General features: G+C 35.3%; 3 protein-coding genes across 4 annotated transcripts; 1 reads left to right on the top strand and 2 right to left on the bottom strand.

Moving 5' to 3' along the window:
• Positions 1 to 149: 149 nt before the first annotated feature.
• On the bottom strand, positions 150 to 2,923 carry LOC129570296 (uncharacterized). The gene is made up of 2 exons (XM_055449847.1): positions 2,754 to 2,923; positions 150 to 1,994 (listed from the first exon to the last, which is right to left on the bottom strand). Exon 2 carries the CDS (start codon positions 1,304 to 1,306, stop codon positions 596 to 598), a length of 711 nt encoding a protein of 236 aa, XP_055305822.1. The 5' UTR covers positions 1,307 to 1,994; positions 2,754 to 2,923; the 3' UTR covers positions 150 to 595.
• Positions 2,924 to 3,418: 495 nt separating this feature from the next.
• Positions 3,419 to 5,900, top strand: LOC129570315 (uncharacterized). The gene is made up of 2 exons (XM_055449874.1): positions 3,419 to 3,674; positions 4,111 to 5,900. Exon 2 carries the CDS (start codon positions 4,180 to 4,182, stop codon positions 5,566 to 5,568), a length of 1,389 nt encoding a protein of 462 aa, XP_055305849.1. The 5' UTR covers positions 3,419 to 3,674; positions 4,111 to 4,179; the 3' UTR covers positions 5,569 to 5,900.
• A 5,724-nt stretch (positions 5,901 to 11,624) lies between these two features.
• LOC129570327 (protein-glucosylgalactosylhydroxylysine glucosidase) lies at positions 11,625 to 16,233 on the bottom strand. Of its 2 annotated transcripts, XR_008688108.1 has the most exons (8): positions 16,142 to 16,233; positions 15,391 to 15,940; positions 14,447 to 15,116; positions 14,048 to 14,374; positions 13,319 to 13,869; positions 12,957 to 13,088; positions 12,393 to 12,750; positions 11,625 to 12,304 (listed from the first exon to the last, which is right to left on the bottom strand). XR_008688108.1 is itself a non-coding variant. In XM_055449888.1 (7 exons), exons 2-7 carry the CDS (start codon positions 15,848 to 15,850, stop codon positions 12,644 to 12,646), a joined length of 2,247 nt encoding a protein of 748 aa, XP_055305863.1. In that variant the 5' UTR covers positions 15,851 to 15,940; positions 16,142 to 16,233; the 3' UTR covers positions 12,347 to 12,643. The 2 variants fall into 2 exon arrangements, 1 of the variants encoding a protein (XP_055305863.1); XM_055449888.1 differs by lacking the exon at positions 11,625 to 12,304 and having other exon boundaries at positions 12,347 to 12,750.
• Between the last annotated feature and the right edge of the window lie 2,449 nt (positions 16,234 to 18,682).

Raw genomic sequence — 18,682 nt, 5'->3', positions numbered from 1 at the left:
ATGGAATCAATGGAACGAATGTATTCCAACGTGAATATGAAATGATTTGCAGCAGAGTGAAAGAGTTCGTTCCGTTTTAATAGAGTCGAACTTAAATTTGTTGGTGATTTCAATGGAATTAAAATATATTGAAAATAAAACATAATATATTTTTGTACATCAAAGGCAAACAAGTTTATTTTGGGGATTGAAAACTTTAGCAAAAAATGTTGAAATTTCCCATTTTATCCGTGTATTTGTATTGAAATAGGTAATTGTTTCTTATGAATCTAATTCTATATAAACTAAAAGTCAGTTAGTACGAAATGTTTCAGACAATTCGAAATCGTATCACTTAAATGTTATCATAATTGATGCATTGTCAGACCACAATCGGTTGCATACATTTGTGTGTACTTTCTTTTGTTTTTTTTTTTTAATTATTACTAATGAACGATTCAACTAAAAAACTAATTTATATCTCGTGTAAGAAGCTAAATACTAATGATTTGGTTTTTTGTATTGCCTCAATACGTTCGCTAAATACTATTTTTATTCATAGGCGTACTGTGAATGTTAGTGGGAACGAATAACGAGTGATTTCTTTCTGGACTGCTTAGTCGATGTACCAAAAATCATCATATCTCAATTTCAGCGATTCATTGCGTTTCATTTCAATCAAACTGTAACTCGCGCCGTGCGCAAACTTCGTTTCTAAAAACGTTTCTTCAGGCACATAAATGATCACTTTGCGCGCTCCGGCCAATTTTTCACGTTCCTTGTTCAAGGTCGGCAGATCGAGAATGTTTTCGTCGTATTCTTCATTAGTTCGTTCCACCATATTGATTCTCGATAGTTGCTTTGAGCCACGAATGAAAGGTAGAATCGCCTCCCATGCATCAATCGAATCGTTGGGAACAACAATCCATTGCAAATTTGGTAGTTTAGATGGAAATGTGGTAAAATTAAAGTCGTTCTCATCGTTGAATATAATTTTCTTCACGTTCGGCATGACTGGGAAATCGGCATCCATATATTCGATTTTAAGCGTTTCGAGTGCACGCAACGTCGCCATTCGATCAATAAATTGTTGATTGGCAAAATGAATAGAACCCACATCAATTAAGTGCAATCGTTTGTAGAAGCCACGATCATAGAGCTCGTTTAAAATGGCGCAGACAGATCCATCATCATCGTCAAAAGTCTCGACGATCAAATTATCCAATTTTACGTTGGTGTTTAAAAGTGCATCTTTATTAGGCAAAAGGTCTCGCCACTCTACTTTTATCGTTCGAATATTGGGCATTTTATTGAGCAATTCTTCCATATTCACCACCTCCAATGGCAAACTGATAAGTTCGAGCTTCGGACACTTGTTCAGTTTCGATAGCCAGTCAGTGTTGCTCCACCTATTCAATTCAAGTAGCTTCAAATTTGGACAAAAATCAAGAATGGTGTCGTCAGAATGATGGTGGCCAATAAATATGCTCTCGACCTTGGCCAGAACATCACTTATCAAATGGAGTTCTTTTGAAGGGACTGAAACTAAAGACGTTTAATGAATTTTCTTCAATGATTTGTAATTTGCCAATTGGTCCTTGCGTATTTCTCCGGGTTCAATTTCAATTTCTTCTATGAATTCACTGAAATCATTTACTCGAATAGAACCGCAATAAATGCCATCAGGTTCCACTTCTAATCGATGCACCACGATAAATCTGTTGGAAATACATGCCAGCGATTCGATGCATCCGTTTGCATGTTTGACCCATTGAGTGAAGGTCTTTGATCGACAACCACTCGAATAATTCTTCGCAGCAGTCAAAATCGAGCTTGAAGATTTCGCACGCATTTTCTTGGGCTGCTGGAACAGCAACGGGCAGTTGGTCATCGTTTTCACTGACATCGCCTTCTGACTCTTGACTCGTGGCTTCAGTTTTTGACATTTTACTGGATGGTTTGTCACTCATTTTGGTTGGATACGGCTTTTCAATGCTTCTATTCAATGTGACGTTCTGTGAAACATTCAAGCAAGGAAATAAGAAATCATCATCAATTGGTTTGATATCAAATTATTTTCATTCTTTTTTCGCATTTTTTTTAAATAGTGACAAAAATTAATAGAAAAGAATGGAATATTTCAAGTTTCTAAAATGAAGATGAGAACATCTTTGTTTTAAATGAAGCAAAATGTCATGTACACTGTACAATACAGCATTAGTGAGAGCAGCTATATACTTCTCTCGCTTCAACACACATCGTCAGGGAATGGTTTATGTTAAAATTGTTTATTTAAATTGAATTTATCCGATATTTTTATTTTGATTCTGAATACGCTACACGCGGCAGTCCACACACAAAAGAGACGGCTTTATATGCAACTTGACGAATGATGTCCCGTACATGTTCAAACGTGTTACTTTGTGTATATCTATGTTTGCGTCTCTACTGTGTATGTCCAGTGTCCACTGATGTGCAGTCTGTATTCAGATTCAATACAAAAATTTCGGATAAATGCAATTTAAATAAAAGAAATTTTTTAACGCAAACCATTCACTGCACATCGGTAAAAAAAATAAGAATATTTTTAGATATAAGAAATAAGAATATACATTTTCAACAACTATTTTTAATGCTTTGTTCAATTCATTTGATCGTTTGCTTTAATATGATACGGAACTGATCCTCACTATTGCTTAATCCGAGAATAAATTTCATCATTTCATCAGATCTTATGAAATTATTATTTTAGTCAAAACAAAAGCCATATTTACCATCAAATCAAAACAAAAACGTTGTCATCAAATTGTTCCGTTCAATCGTCAATAAAAATAACTATTCCAGATGAATCTTTCAATTTAAATAATTGTTTGAATTTTCCTTCGAGTAAATTGACGGCGTTTTCTCTACTAAACCAATTATCAATGTTCAATGTTCATCTCCAGGTTTCTAGCTGTCATTCCGTCGCATGGAATGAGTGGAACAATTGACTTCCAGTGTGAATGTCATTTCATAACAGAATGGAATGACAGTTAGAGCTGTTGAAATGAATGTTATTGATGATTATTGCTTTTTTTTTTATTTCAATTAAACAATTTAATATTTAAAAGTATAAAAAAACAATTATTAAAAATTAAAAAGGCAAATCCGTGCCAACTTTAGGAAAAATGAAATGATTTCAATTGAAAACATAGGAAAAAGTACTGACTTAGTTTCAATTTCTATGGCCAATCTACAAAGAAAATACTTTTGTTTCTAGATTTATTTTTCTCATGAAACAAAGTTTAAACTGATGAATAGAATGCTGCTGAAGATTTTCAAAAGTCTTTCATTTAATTTTGAAAGCCGTTAAAGCGTATTAATAATAAAATCATGCAAAAAATCATCCAAGTACACAAAACTGAATTTCAAATTTGACACACAGTCTAAGGTTCTCGGAAGGGTTGAGACAGTGACGTTTCTCAAAACGGCCGAATGACAAAAGGTACATGAAATTCCTCAACCGGCACACACTATTATCAATCGCATTTGTATAAAGTTGAACAAAACAAATTGTAAAAATTTCAAATATAATTCTATTTCAAAAACTAAACCACGAAATTCATCAAAATTTGGACCAACAAAAACAAGTGTCAGTGTCCGATTTGTGCATATTCAATTGGATTTTTGTAGAAGAAGAAACACAGCAGTCGAAGGTAGGATATTAGTTTGTCATTGTTGGCGTTTTTTTTTTGTCAATTCACGACCAAATTGAGAAAAAAAAACTTGTAATCATTTTGTGATCGCTATTTTAAGTTGATTAAACAGCGCATTAGTTTTGGTTTCTTCGGCAAAGTCAAATGGAAATAAATCGTTTAGCTATTAAGTCACGCAATATTGTGTGTGCACTGTGCATGTTTGGACAGTGTAAATAGAGTGGAAAAAAGTCTAGAAAAAAACTTAGTGATTCGTCGAATTTGGTGTATAAACTCATTTCAGCTGATGAGATTGAGTGTGATTAAATAGTTCGATGGTTCAAATGATTTCATTTTCCAGTTCAAAAGTACTAATGCTTGTGAAAAAAAATCAAAATCAAAACCAATTCACAACAAAACAACGACATTAACCATTTTTATTGGCATTTTCGTTTAGGTGTCCACAGAAAGAGAGTAACATCAAACAAGCGACGTATTGAACAAGCCGAAGTGGCCCGTATCCGAAATGAGTGCTGATCCAGCGAGTAAAAAAGCCAAAATTGAAGCCACGAGCAAATTCCCGAGTGACGATGCCAAACCAAACAATGACCAACTGCTCGTTGCTGTTCCAGCGGCCCAAGGAAATCAGAGCGAAATCTTCAAGCTCGACGTTGACTGTTGCGAAGAACTATTCGAGTGGTTGTCGATCAAAGATCTTCACGCATTTGGTCAAACGTGCAAACGCATGCATCGAATCGCCGGCATGTATTTCCGCCAGAACTATCCATGCGCTCACATCTTTGACAAATTCAACTGCATCTATTACTGTTCCACTCAATTGGATGGTTTCACCGAGTTCGTAGAACACATCAACTGTTATTCGCGTGCAATGGATATGGTTGAATTGGAGAAAATTGGAGCAAAGTGCAAGTCATTGAAAGAAATCAGTTTCATGACATTTGATGTTGAAGCGATAGAAAAGAGTGAGATTCTGTCTAGAATCGAAAGCATACAAATCACCGGTGACAGACTCAACGAGCGATTCCTCGATTTGTGTCCAAATTTGAAGCGTCTTCTTGTTGAGGTTGGCTACAGCAACGATGATCATTGGCTGTTTGAACTCAACAAATGTCCGAAGCTTGAGTTTATCAAATTGACCGGGATTGATATGCACATCGTGGGAATGGAACGATTTTTCGATCAAATACCCCATATTCGTACGATTGAATTGAACTGGCGCTTTCTTCTGGAAAATAGAGACGCATTTCTGGGCTACAATGTGAAACTCGACAAATTGATCGTTGATTTCACCGACAACGAAGATGAAGGAGACTTAAAATTAATCTGTCCGCTATTGAACCAGCTGTACGATCGTGGTTTTTACAAACGTCTACATTTGACTCAACTAGCTTCCGGTGTTAGTCAAGACACAATCGATGCAATGACGACGCTGCGTTCATTTGAAGCTCTTGATATCGAACTAGAGAATGAAATTGTTTGGCCAGTCATGCAGAGCCTGAAAAAAATTTGGATTGACGATTTTGATGGCATTGACTTTACCACACTCCCATCGAAGCTGCCAAATCTGCAACAGATCCATTTACCGAACACCACCGTTGAACCGGCGCTACCGTTTATTCGTTGCTCGAAAAAATTGACGGAAATCCGTTTGGTCTACTTATCCGAAGGACCTTTTTTGAACCAGAACATTCTTGATCTGTCGGCACTGAACAAGGAACGGGAAAAATTGGCCGGAGCGTGCAAAGTGACCATTTATGTGCCTGAAGAAATATTTCTGGAAACAAAGTTTGCGAGCAGTGTAAATTACCGTTTGATCGAAATCAAACGCCATGAATCGATGTATTCAAAGATTGAATGGTATCTCGACTCCAAGGAATCCAATGTTCCGAATTAAACATTTTTATCATTTGCCATTCCCTAGGAAATGTAGGTGTATTTTAATATTTTCTCAAATTGAATCGAAGAAAAAATACTTTGTTCATAATATGAACTTCATAAACCGCTTAGAAACTGTTGCTCTATTCATCGAACTCATTGATTTTAAAACATAAAATGATATTAGGAAGAAGTTGTATTTTTATTCAGTTAATCAAAATGATTTTCTATTTAATTTTAATCGAAAAAGATTTTTTTTTCTTTTGATGCAGAGAAATTGCAGGTTTTTTGTAAAGGAAAAATGATTAATTTTAAAGAAATAAATAAAACTTGGTTCATTTTAAATAAAAAGTATCGTTTTTTATTGAGCTAAGCGACATAAATTTCATTTTGCTTGAAAAAACAATGTTTGTGAATCAGTTCATGCAGAAACAAGTGATGTGTTTTTTGATGTGACGTAAAATTAGACAAGTTGAACATTGCTTTGGGTTATACTGAAGGAGAAACATTAATCTTCGGTATTTTAGACGAACTCTACGATCGTGGCTTCTATAAGCGATTGCATTTTACTCATATGTATAATGTTCGTCCACAATGGATCAATCGAATGGTTTCATTGCATGCATTCGAAACGCTACATACCCTTATACCCTTCGTACTTATTCTTCTACCGATACTTTCGTAAGCTTCTAATAATCATATCTCGTGTCATAAATCAGGTATGTTTCACTACGACAGGTATCAGCAAAACTATACCATTTGTTGACTAAAGTTGCCAATATTTTGTTTTGCCTTCAAATGCGAATCGTGTTGCTTGGGAAGAAATGGAAAGTTAAAGTAAATCCGATAATAGCACATATTTAAGTTGCAGAAATTCGACGTACTGAATTTATCTAATAACTCCTTGCTTAGATAGACAATAGGTGCTTTGTTTCCTTATGAATATTTTTTGCGTATATTTTGTGTACTGTGTAGTTCTTTTGAAGAAACGGAACGATTGGACAAAAAGAATGTGAAACATTGTTGCTCATAACAGGTCAATACCGTCGGTTTCGTAGAACTGATCAATTCGAATTCAACTTTGACTGAACAAAACACAAATTTCTAAGTAGTCTAATTAAAGCACCTCCTCTTTGTTGATGAATTCTGTCTGCATGAAAAAAAAATATAGGTGAAATATTACTCCACCTCTTCGTGTGCATATGTGTCGATTTAACACTGTTGAATAGTGCATCTCTTTCTGTCGAACCATCACATGCATCTTTTCTTTTGGAATTTTCACAATTCATTCGGTAACTGAACAAAACGCCTCACATCGGCATTAGTTGTGTTTCAATTGCTGAGGTTCTTCGTTGGTTTGGCCTTAGAAATGTTTTTTAATGTTTTGATAACTTGATTTTAGTGCAAAAATTATAAGCCGATTCGTTATTGGCAATAACTTATTGTCGATCTCTTTTGATTGACCGTGATTGACGACTTTTCACGGATTCTCACTTGTTTCTCGATTAAAATCAAATACAAATCAATTGACTTTGACGAAATAACCTATTGTAAACAAAAGAGTAATGATTTGCTGAAATAACGGTGAAATTTTCCTCTGTTCCAAACAAATCGTTCATAAAAAACAGCATTTATCTTCAAATCCGACTAAAACGGATTGAAAAAGTGGAAAATATTCATTTTTGTGACTTGAATCTCGATTGAAAATTTTCTTCAAGAAATAGTATCCTTTGAATATAAACGTTTTCCAACCTAATCACCATTTTTCCTTCTTTTCTTCTAACTCAAAATTTTCTTTTCCATTTTTTTTCCATCATTAGATCAAAAATGAGATTCACAGATATAAGCAATGATTGTCTGGAGACAATTGTAGGATATTTGGATTTGGTCAATTTGTTAAACATCGCCGACGTCAATAAGTGCTTAAGAAATGTCGCCACTTCAATGTATTTTCGAAGGCATCGCCATAAAAAAGTCATTCTGATAGAGGCACGTCACAGTCAATACCGTTCGCTTCAAGTTCAAAATGATTTCGTTCAAATTGAAGACTTAAAAACTAGTTTGCAAACCATACGTTGTTTCGGTGGATTAATTCCAGAGATAGTGTTCTATTCTCGTGGCGATGCGTATCGATTTGGCAAAAGAGTGTACCCAGATTTGACGCATCACATTTTAAGCTATGTAAATGAATATTGTTCGGAGTCTTTGACCTCAATCACATTCCAAGAACGTTTAGAAAATGTATCCACCCACCTCAAGAAGCCATTCAAAAGAGTAGAAAAAGTTGTGATCAAACATTGTGAGCTACCAGAAAATACTGACCTCGTTAAGCTGTTTCCGAGTATGCGTGAGCTGAACTGTGTCGGTTTAGTGAACGCCTCATGCCTTGTGCATCATTTTCCAAATTTGGAGCATTTGAGCGTTGAAATATGGCAACGTCGTGAGTCGATCAAATCGAAATGTGAGATGACAACCGTTTTGTCTTTGAATCCACAGTTGAAAACGTTGCGCATTAGTTCACCGGGCATCCAACGATTTTTAAATCCACCGCTTGTGGCGGCTGTCGTGTTGGACGGTGCAAGAGAGAGATTGCAAAATCTTCAATCGTTTACGATGCACGGAACGTATTTTAGTGGATCGAATTTCGACGGAAATGTGATTCATTTGAAAAACGTGAGTTATTTTCATATTCATTTGCAAGGGTTACTTGACGAACCATTGCCGATGATCCCATTTTCATTTGAAAAACTTGAATCCTTTCGATTGGAGTTAATTGTGAATTTGGGAGTTGAGTTTGATAAATTCGTGAAAAACCATCCAACGATTAAGAAATTGACGATCCTGTTTGCATCACCGAAGAACGGCCAATTCCAACCAAAACTGGCTGATGTAATGCCGTCGCTGGTGGACATCGAAATTTGGAGCGGCCGATTCTCCATCGATGAAATTCTTCGATTTCTAACCGATTTCAAGGCGTTGAAAAGAATTAACGTTAATTTCATTGAACAGATTGACTTTGACGAGCTAAAGGCACGGATAAATGGAGATTGGCGCGCGTCTATCGTCGATCATTATCGATTTCAACGGATTTTTTTGGAACGGAAGTTTGATATCAGTCCATCGCTTGAATAAGTCCATTTCGAATCTTTGAAAAAGAAACAAGCAATGTAAGAGGAATAATAAAATTGCATGAACTTTGAACTGATAAATAAAAAAAACTATGTATTATTGTTCAGATGCCATGAGTCAATTGAAATATACTTAATAATATACTTTCATTTGTGTTTCAATTCAATTCTACTCCAACAACATCCTAAGTAGCTCATTAGTGCGAGTGGTTTGAATGGTTTCATTTTTCTTGCTTATGACAGTGACTGAGTGCTTATAAATACTCATCACATTTTACTTTGACAGTAATAATATACATGCATAAAATAAGAAACTGTAAAATTCTCTTGCTATAGTTTTCGAAGTCCCGAAAATAAAAATGTTTGCCTTTGATATACAACAAATCTTTGGTTTTATTTTTGATTCGAAAATATTCATTTCAACAGCTTCTACTAATCACTTTCACATTGTTATATTTGACATGGTTGGCGCAGAAACCATTTAAATTTGAATGATTTGTCTGAAATAGCGTGTCCAAGTGACGATTGAGTGAACCAACTCGATGCTCCTATGCTTTTGTTCTGATGGTAAATATGACTCTATTGACAACATATAATTTATTTGCGGGAATCAGATAAAATGATCTGTAGTTTATTAATTTCAAATGAATCAATGTTGGGGTACCGATCGTATTGTAGCCCCTAATTCATTGAACGGAAAACGTTCAGAAAAAAACTTAGGTAATGCATACTTTCATTCTTGTTTCAATTTATTCCTACTCAAACGAATTCTAAGTAAATCATTAGTGTGAATGGTTTGAATGGTTTCATTTTTCTTGCTCATGACATTTGACGAATACCTATGAATACTAATCACGCTTGACTTTGAAAGTGTGCATAATGACTTTACAGTGACACAAAAAGTAAGTAACGCATCATTGGTGTTCTGAAGTCGAAAGGAGCGACAAGTAGTCAGTCCGAGGAGTTTGTTTTCTTTTATTTAAAACAAAAGATTTTCTGTGAACAAAGTTTAATTACCATTTTAGAAGGTGAATTATTTTTATCTAAATTCCCCACATTTGTTATCGCCATTGCTTTGTTTCGATAAAACTAAACTAAAAGTAGCAAAATTTCATTTTTTACATTATTATGATTAAAGAAATAAAATTGAAAACATTTTGATACCGTTTTATATTTCTCTTATTTCATTGCTTAGGTAATTCATTGGTTTGAACTATTAAAAACCGCATCCAAAATGAGTGCAAAAGATAAAACTGAAGCCACGAGCCAAATGCCAGATGACGATGCCAAACAAAACGATGACCAGTTGCCTGTTGCTGTTCCAGCAGCCCAAGAAAATGCGTGCGAAATCTTCAAGCTCGATGTTGACTGCTGCGAAGAATTATTCGAGTGGTTGTCGATCAAAGACCTTCACTCAATGGGTCAAACATGCAAACGGATGCATCGAATCGCTGGCATGTATTTTCAATGGAATTATCCAAATGCTAATATCCGATGTAATCATGATGGCATTTATTTCGGTTCCACTCGAGTAAATGGTTTCAGTGAATGCATCGAAAATATCGATATAAGCTCGTCTAATGACAGTACGAGCAAACTAAAGTACATTGCAGCAAATTGCAAATCATTAAAAAAAATTGAATTCTATTCTGAGCATCCAGCCAGTTCAGGCAGACTCCATTTGATTAGTGATGTTCTGGCCAAGGTGGAGTACGTATTTTTTTTCGGCAAATATCTTGATAAAAACATTCTTGATTTGTGTCCAAATTTGAAGCAGCTTGAATTTAGTTGGAGCAACACTGACTGGCTGTTCAAACTTAACAAATGTCCAAAGCTCGAGCACATCCGTTTTTTAAAGATCTATGAACAGGTGAATGTGGAAGCATTTTTCAATCAAATACCGAATATTTCCAGTATTGGGATACACTGGCGCTTTCTTCTGAACAACAGAACAGGATTGTTGGGTGTCAACATGAAGCTGGAGAATTTGACAATTAATTTGTGGCAAATGAACGTAGATGAAATATCATTCTGGGACATTTTGAACGAGCTCTACGATCGTGGCTTTTACAAACGATTGCGTTTTATTTATATGGGTACAAGTGTAATAGTTACTCAACAATGGATTGATCGAATGGTATCATTACGTGCACTCGAAATGCTCTCCATCATCGAAATTGAAAGTGGTATCGTTTGGCCAGTCATGCAGAACATTAAGAAAATTTCTATGCACAATGTGGATCAATTCGATTCAGCCACACTCCCATCGAAACTACCAAATCTGCAACGGGTTCTTCTAGAACGGTGCGAACTATCCATGGAAGCGATTCTTCCTTTCATTCGTGGCTTAAATAAATTATCGAGACTAATTATTCTGTATTCGGAATCACACGAAAACATTCTCGATCTATCGGCGCTGAATAAGGAACGCGAAAAATTGGCCGGAGCGTGCAAAGTAACAATTTATGTGCCTGAAAGAAAATTTCTGGAAATAAAATTTGCGAACGGAGCGAGAAGCAGTTTGATCGAGATTAAACGAATGGAATCTTTGGAATTGAATGAATTTAATCTTTGGTACTCCGACTAAGCAGTTCACAGTCCAGGAAGAAATCACTAGTTTTTCGTTTCCGTATACAACCACGGTCTACCTGCATTAAAGCAGTATCTCGCTTCTTGAACGAGGTGGCATTTCACAAAATATCTTTAGTTTATACAGAAATGCATTCATCAGAAACAATAACTAATATCAATGAAATAAATGCATAAAATGAGAAAATGAAGAATTCTTTTGCCAATGTTCATAGATCTGAAAATAAGCTTTTTTGAAAATTTTCCTACGTATTTGAAAAAAATCGTTTGTTTCGTTTTTAATTCGAAAAAATTCATTTAAACAGCTCCTTGACTAATGACTTTCACATTAGAAGTCATTCCCTCCATTCGAGTAAGAGATAGAAGACGGATGTCTTTTGCAATGCATCGATGATTTAGAACATTCTAAGATCTTTGCCTGAGACACTTGCTCCATATCTCTCACCAGAAACACAAAAATAATTCACATGTAAACGAGCGGTTTCGACAAATCCCCCTTTAATTTTCTGCATTTTTACATTTTTGCACTTTGCGTTGCCGATGACACTCGCTTTTCAATGCAAATAAAACGAGTTGATGGTTGTTTGGCAATTCAGGCTGACCTAAATAGTGCTGTAGATTATTAAATTTAAACTACATAGATAGAATGAGATTTCAAACCGTTTTACACTAGACAGAATCGATTTTTAGAAGTGATGAGCTTTTTTTAGGTCTCCAAATTTTGATTTGACAATGATTTATTGATTTTTGTTGAGCTCTTCCAAAAATTTCCTCCGCTCTCCCGGGAAATTCGTTCTGGCTACGGCCGTGGTGTCAACACGAAGCTGAAGAATTTGATCATTGATTTGTGGGGCAATACAGAAGAAGAAACATCAATCAGTACCATTTTGAACGAGCTCTACGATCGTGGCTTCTACGAGCGATTGCGTGTGTAAAGTTAGTCAACAATGGATCGATCGAATGGTTTCATTACGTGCACTCGAAATGCTTGACGTCTACGTAGTGGAAAGTCATGTCGTTCGGCCAGTCATGCAAAACCTAAGGAAAATTTCGATAGAACATTTGAATCAATTTCATTTAGGCACGCTCCCATCTAAACTACCGAATCTGCAGTGGATTCGTTTACCTAACAATTTTACTTAACAGAAAATAAATTCGCGTTGCTCTTGTTTAATCATGTCACAATTGTGTGGTTTAACCACACTTCAGTTCATATAGATGCATTGGAACCAATTGTGTAATCATCAAATTCATTGAAATATATTCATAATCATGAAAAATATTGTTTTTACTCGTCTTTTTTATTCATCTTTATTTTTGTTATTCTTTTTCTCTGCAAATAGCTAAAATTGCACGTCCAAAATCTGTCCGAATCCTTCAATTGATGTTTAATTCTTTAACTGTATCATTGGGTTGATCACAAAATTCGACATACGATTTGGTTTTGGGTTTGATCTTCAATGTCTGATGTTTTTTGAATTCAACTGCAAAATTAAAGAAGAAAGTCGCAGAAGAAATATAATGTCAAAATTAACAAAGAATGAAAAAAATCGAAGTAAAAAAAGTTTAAACACTTGAAAAAGATCAAAAAAACTTATGAGATTCACAAATTCTCCAAAGAACGTAAAAATTAATCGAAAACGTTGAAATTTCCGAATATATCAGCGTGATCAAAAATAATGTAACTCACATTTTTTTAAATTCGTATCTTGTTCAATGTCATCAATGTACACTTGCAAATTAGTGCGACCTTTTCGAATGTTGATCCCAATGTTCTGCTGATTTATTTGAATCTCGCACAGTGCGCCCATATACGAAATGCCTGTAAAGGTCACGGAAAGAACATTATTTTCCCTTTTCGAATCAAATTCATATTTAGCTTGAGTCAAATGGTAAATTAGTTTATCAATTTTGTCGTTGATTTTTTAACAAATTTTTTTTTGACAGTTAAATTTTAGTACCATGAGCAATGGATTCAATTTTAATAAATTCTAAAAAAATTCCCCAAAATGTGTGATTTCATTGAAAAATTTAAATAAATGTGAACCAAACCGTTTAGTGTCAATTTAGTTGTGTTCGGTGGCAATTGTGGCTGTTGAATGCTCAGCGAGTCGGAATTGATCCGAATTCCAGCGAAACCGTACATAATCAATTGCAAAAATCCACCGGCTCCGGTGATAAAATTGCTGGCACCATTCGGAACTCCGTTCACGTATTCATTCCACACAAAATATGGCGATCGAATATAAGGAACGAAAGTGCGATTGAAAATCTCTTCGTTTGGCGGAGTCGAATCAGTTTCCAAGTGTCCGATTGCGTGCATTGACCATGTCATCGCTGGTCCGTTTGGTCGAGTTACATTTGTGTAGAAATTCAAGTTATTTCGACGCGTCGAAGCTCGAATATTGGCAAATTGCAAGGGGTAACCAAGCAAAGCTACATCGGCTTGTTTAATGGATATGTTTAAATTATAGCCATCATATTGAGGGTGGTAATCTAGTTGACGATCGTAAAGTAATGCTATGTGTCGAGCAATCGATGTCCAATTCGAGTTGAGAGGATATTTGACAGGATTCAGCTGATTGCAGACACATGAGGCGAATCTAGAAGGAAAAGGAAATGATTCAACACTTTGGAACCAGATTCATTTGAACATTTATGCTGGATAATAAACGGAATAAAATCAGAATGAATCAATAAAGACGTAACATTTTGACTAATTTCAATTCAAATTCAAGTTGAAAAGTCGAAAAATAAAAACGATCCCAAAAAAAAACTCACGATCCAAAATGCAAGTTCAACGCGGCCACAACGTTAGTATATGCGTTATTACTGACATTCTTATGATCTTCATCCGGTCCCATGACACTATTGATATCATATCGCTGCGTTGTTTCATTCCATGATACACGACTCTCCCAGAATGCGGCCGTTCCGTAAGCTAAATCACAGCCAATCGATTGAAACCATTGAAAGTCATGCGTGGTAAAAAAGTGCTTTCGCAATGCGTGGCCAATGCCGGCGGTGATGTGCTGTTCATACTCGACGATTTCAGGGAAGTCGGTTTTTGTCACATCGATTCCCGTGAAGGCTGATTCCCAAGGAAACCTTTGGAAATCGAATGAATACTCATTATTACGAAGAACTTTAGTTACAAAAAAAGTCTGTTCCAAGAGGTACCTGTATCCCTTATAACTGGTATTAACTGCGTTATCATGAGCTGTATCCCTTAAAAAATGCCTATAGTTCAGCAATTCTTTGCTCCACTCTGGTTCTAGGAGCAAAATCGTTGGATGCATCCAAATTTCGGTGTCCCAAAATGAATGACCGTTGTAAACCTCCAGCTCTCGATTCAATCCTAAGCCGGCTGGACTTATTCCATAGTATATTTGTCTTGGCCGTGATGTATTAAGTGACGGCAGTGCTGACGCGAGAGCATAAACACTTGCAGCGATAGCATTGGATAACTCTTCATTCCCCGTAACAGACATATGTTTGTCCGTCCAGAACTGTTGCCATTCATTCGTGTGAGCTTTTAGTAAAAAGACGGAATTTTCATGCAATTCGAGAAATATTTTCTTAATATCACTTGAATTCAGCTGAATTAGTGTTATCCAAATGAATTCCGCTTCAGTTTGCTCTGTCAGAAGTTCAATTGTGTTGGGAATGTCCTCATAAAGTATTGAAACTGGCGATAAATCACTTTGATATATCGGATCTTCCAAAATTTTTGTAGACGCCACAAGAATGGTTACAGATTTATTGGAGATTTTCAATGATTTCGATGATTTTATCGATAAATCATCACTTTCAGATACATTTTCTTTGATTAGATGCAGTTGGAGTTTGGCTGAAAACGGACAAAAAGTAAGAACAGGAGAAAAAATGAAAAATTTACATGAAAAACGGAATAACTGAAAAAAACCACCGATTTTTCGAGAAATTAATTGATTGAAAATTATAAGAAAACTGAATTAATCGAAAAATTTAATTTGGAACTAAAAATTCACCAAAAAAATTAGCTTTTCACAAAGAAATCACAAATAGGCAAATTTCGCAATGAAATCAAATTTCTCCAAAGAAAATTGACAAATTTCGTTTTCAAAACGCATCTTTCCCCTTACCATTGTCATTTCCTGTTGAAATTTGATTCCTCTTCAATCGAATCTGATTGACTAAAGCGGATTCGTGATACCGATGAGTGTATTGTATGTTCTCCACAGTGAAAAGTCCATCGTTCAGCTGAACTTTAGTTCGAAATAGGCCGTTGTAAATATCGAGTGCATATGAACACACCTCTGCGTTGTTGGCCGACCGTTGGGTGCACGGTTCGAATTGTACATTTGCATAATTTGGAATGCGTGCACGATGACTGTCACCTTTTAGGCCATTGTACAAACCATTCATGTAAATTGAATCGCCATAAGGAACAAAACCAATGTGACCATTGGCCAATACCGGCTTATCATTCACGCTCCAAAAGTCGGTCGACACAAAAACACCGTGCTTTGATTCACTCTCGATATGAACGGTTCTATCGAATACTAACAGAAGCATTAAAATTAAACCATTCTCTGGATGCATTTTTGAAAGTCTTCCGAACACTTAACACGAGATTAATCAACTTTCAACTTGGTGTCACGTTAAACCAATTTTATCAATTTGGTGTCACGTCTGAAAATGAAAGTTTTTATTTTATTTAAATTTATTTAATGAGCCAACAATTTAACCAATTTGAAACAAAGTCTATATTTTAAAACTGATATTCTTAGCAAAAGTGGAACAAAAATGAAAATGAAACATTTAAGTTAGCATTCGAGTCAAAATTTATAAACACAAAAGAGTTGAACTCAGCAGAAAATATTCACAACTTACTTTATGACCAGGCCTTTGAACAGATCACTGAAATGGCTCTAGCAAACACACATTTTCTTTGTTTACATTTCTCACTACTTATTTTCGTCAAGTGTGAGTGTCAGTGTTAGTGTCAGTGTAAGTATACTGTCACAGTTCTACACAACCAATTTGGAGCTGCTTGAATCGGCAACAATTTGATCGTTTGAAAGAACACATGTGCGATAATAGGCTAAGGATCGACTAATTTCCATTCCAAATGGTGCAGGTTCAGCTTCAAAATTTTAAGTTTTCGAAATTTTCATTCAAAATTAAATACATTTTTAATAGGCTGGGAGCATAGAACGAATATATTTTGGCGCAAAGTGAAAACACTGATCAAAAACAGACTATGTTTTATATTTGAATGGCTTCTAAAACGGTGTGTTCTTTCATGGTGATATGAGTTTAATCAGTTGATAAGAGTGAGCTGCCTAACAACTGAAGAGAATTTAAAAATGAAAGAAGTTTAATATAGTTTTCCATCGAAAAGAAAATGAGAAAAACTCGAAAAAGAATCCAAAGGGCATAAAACAGACGAAAAAATCTCATCAATTCTCAAATAATTTCTCTTAAAAGAAAAATTCTCCTAAAGAAACAAAATGATGAGCCTCTCTTCATCAAGCCTCAGCTAAAATATCGCCAGAAAAAACTGTCTCAAAAGAAAGTCTGTTCGATATTGGATAACTGAGTTGGGATTCCCAGCAATTTTATTTTATAAATTTCCTCTTTCACCGAATTAATAGCTCAATCGAGTAAAAATGCATATGTATACTCCGTTTCTTACTCCAAACGCGATACTATCTAATGTACGCAAAGGAGAGTGTGAACCGTGCAGCACAGATGCAATAAAAATTGAATGATTTGAATTTACGATGACATTAATCGGTTCCGTCATACAAACACACTATCACATTTCGACGTATACAAGACAGAAGACACGCCGAAAATTCAGACACAGTGTCTTTTGTGTTCAACGTATCATACTTTCAGTGCGTGTATGAACTTTCACACGAATACAGACACAAAGCATACATTCGAAATGAATCGTCATGTGTTTGTTTATGGATCGCTACAATCAGCTGAGCGGCGCGGTATATAAACGAACGAAAGAAGTGTAAACAAACGCAAACTAATTTTGAACATCAGCTGTTGCAGTCGAAGGTGTTCGTTGCCATTGATCGCTGTATACTATTTTGTGCGGTGCTTTGAGTGACGTGCGTGTTTTCTCAGTTTTGAATTGATTATTTGTGGGAACTCACTATCCACATCAGAAGTGAAGTTAAAAGAAGAAAGCGTGAGAGTTGTTCAAAGAAGAAGAGAACGTGAATTCAAATGAATTTAGTTTTCTTCAAGTTGTAGAATTAAAAAAAGATCGAAAATTTGCAAAGATTTGAATTTTACTTAGCGATCAAAAGGTATTAAAAATTCTGATATAAAACAGATAATGAAATGCGAACATTGCAAGTTTGACTTTTTAGCTAAAAGATCGATTTTAAACGGAATTGTAGCAAAATGACTGACTTTTTGAAAGTTTATTCGTTTCCCGAAAACAAAGTGTCTTTAGTCGAGCTGAATAGAAACACTTTGAGCTCGAAATATTCCACATTCCAAGTTTGCTTAAATAATTGATGATTTTGTATTAAATTCGTTGCAATTTTGTGTCTATTTTCATATAAACATCATTCAACATTCGATATAATGAAGAAGAATCTTCATTGAATCTGCTATTCTCGAAACGCACAATAAGATTTTGCGGTAATTGTGATCGTGTATTAAGTGAATCGCCAATATAAATCAAATTGTTTGACAATATACAAATTCGTTGAAATCCACGATTATTTTCGCGATGTTTCCTTTGATTCGCAAATGAGTTTATTCATTGTGGTTGTTGTCGGTGTTTATGTTGTTGTTATGAACTTTTTTTTGCATTGAATTGGAGTTAGGTCTTCTCTTCCGCTTGAAGCAGAACAAAGAATGAACGCTTCGAATCTTCACTTTGAGCCAAAGAATGGTTTTTACTCCTCTCTCACATTGCGTTAATTCGTTATTATCAACTAGATTTGGAAAGCACTCGACCCATTTGTGGTTTCTTTTTTTTTCACACCAAATTCTTATAATCAAGTATCGGGTCAGTGACACAGTGTATTTTAGCCTACATCATGAGTTTTACCTTCTCAACGTGTCTCTCGAATGCAGCGAGATAAGCAGCTTTCTCTCGCATAGAAGTGAATGTGAATTTCATGAACACAAATGTCACGAGATTCTATCTTTTTCACTCACTTCGTTCTCATTTAGTTAACAGTTTGGTGTTTAGCACCAAACAAAATGCGGTGTTGCAATAAATCCATTTGTCGATTCAGATCAATTCTATTTCCGACGTTTTGATATCAAAAACGAAAGTAGAGTTTGTTTTGGTTATTTTCAACGTTATTTTTACCGCTAAATGCAAAATGAATCTTAACTTTGACTGATTAGAAATGAATTAAGTGGTCATTCTTTCTTTTTGGTTCATTTTCAGGT

Source organism: Sitodiplosis mosellana, unplaced genomic scaffold, assembly GCF_009176505.1.
Source record: "Sitodiplosis mosellana isolate CC-2019 unplaced genomic scaffold, AAFC_SMos_1.0 Smas_scaffold_52, whole genome shotgun sequence".
In the NCBI taxonomy this organism is placed as follows: Eukaryota; Metazoa; Arthropoda; class Insecta; order Diptera; family Cecidomyiidae; genus Sitodiplosis; species Sitodiplosis mosellana.
The sequence above is the reverse complement of the archived record's forward strand: the minus strand, read 5'-3'. Positions and strand labels throughout refer to the sequence as shown.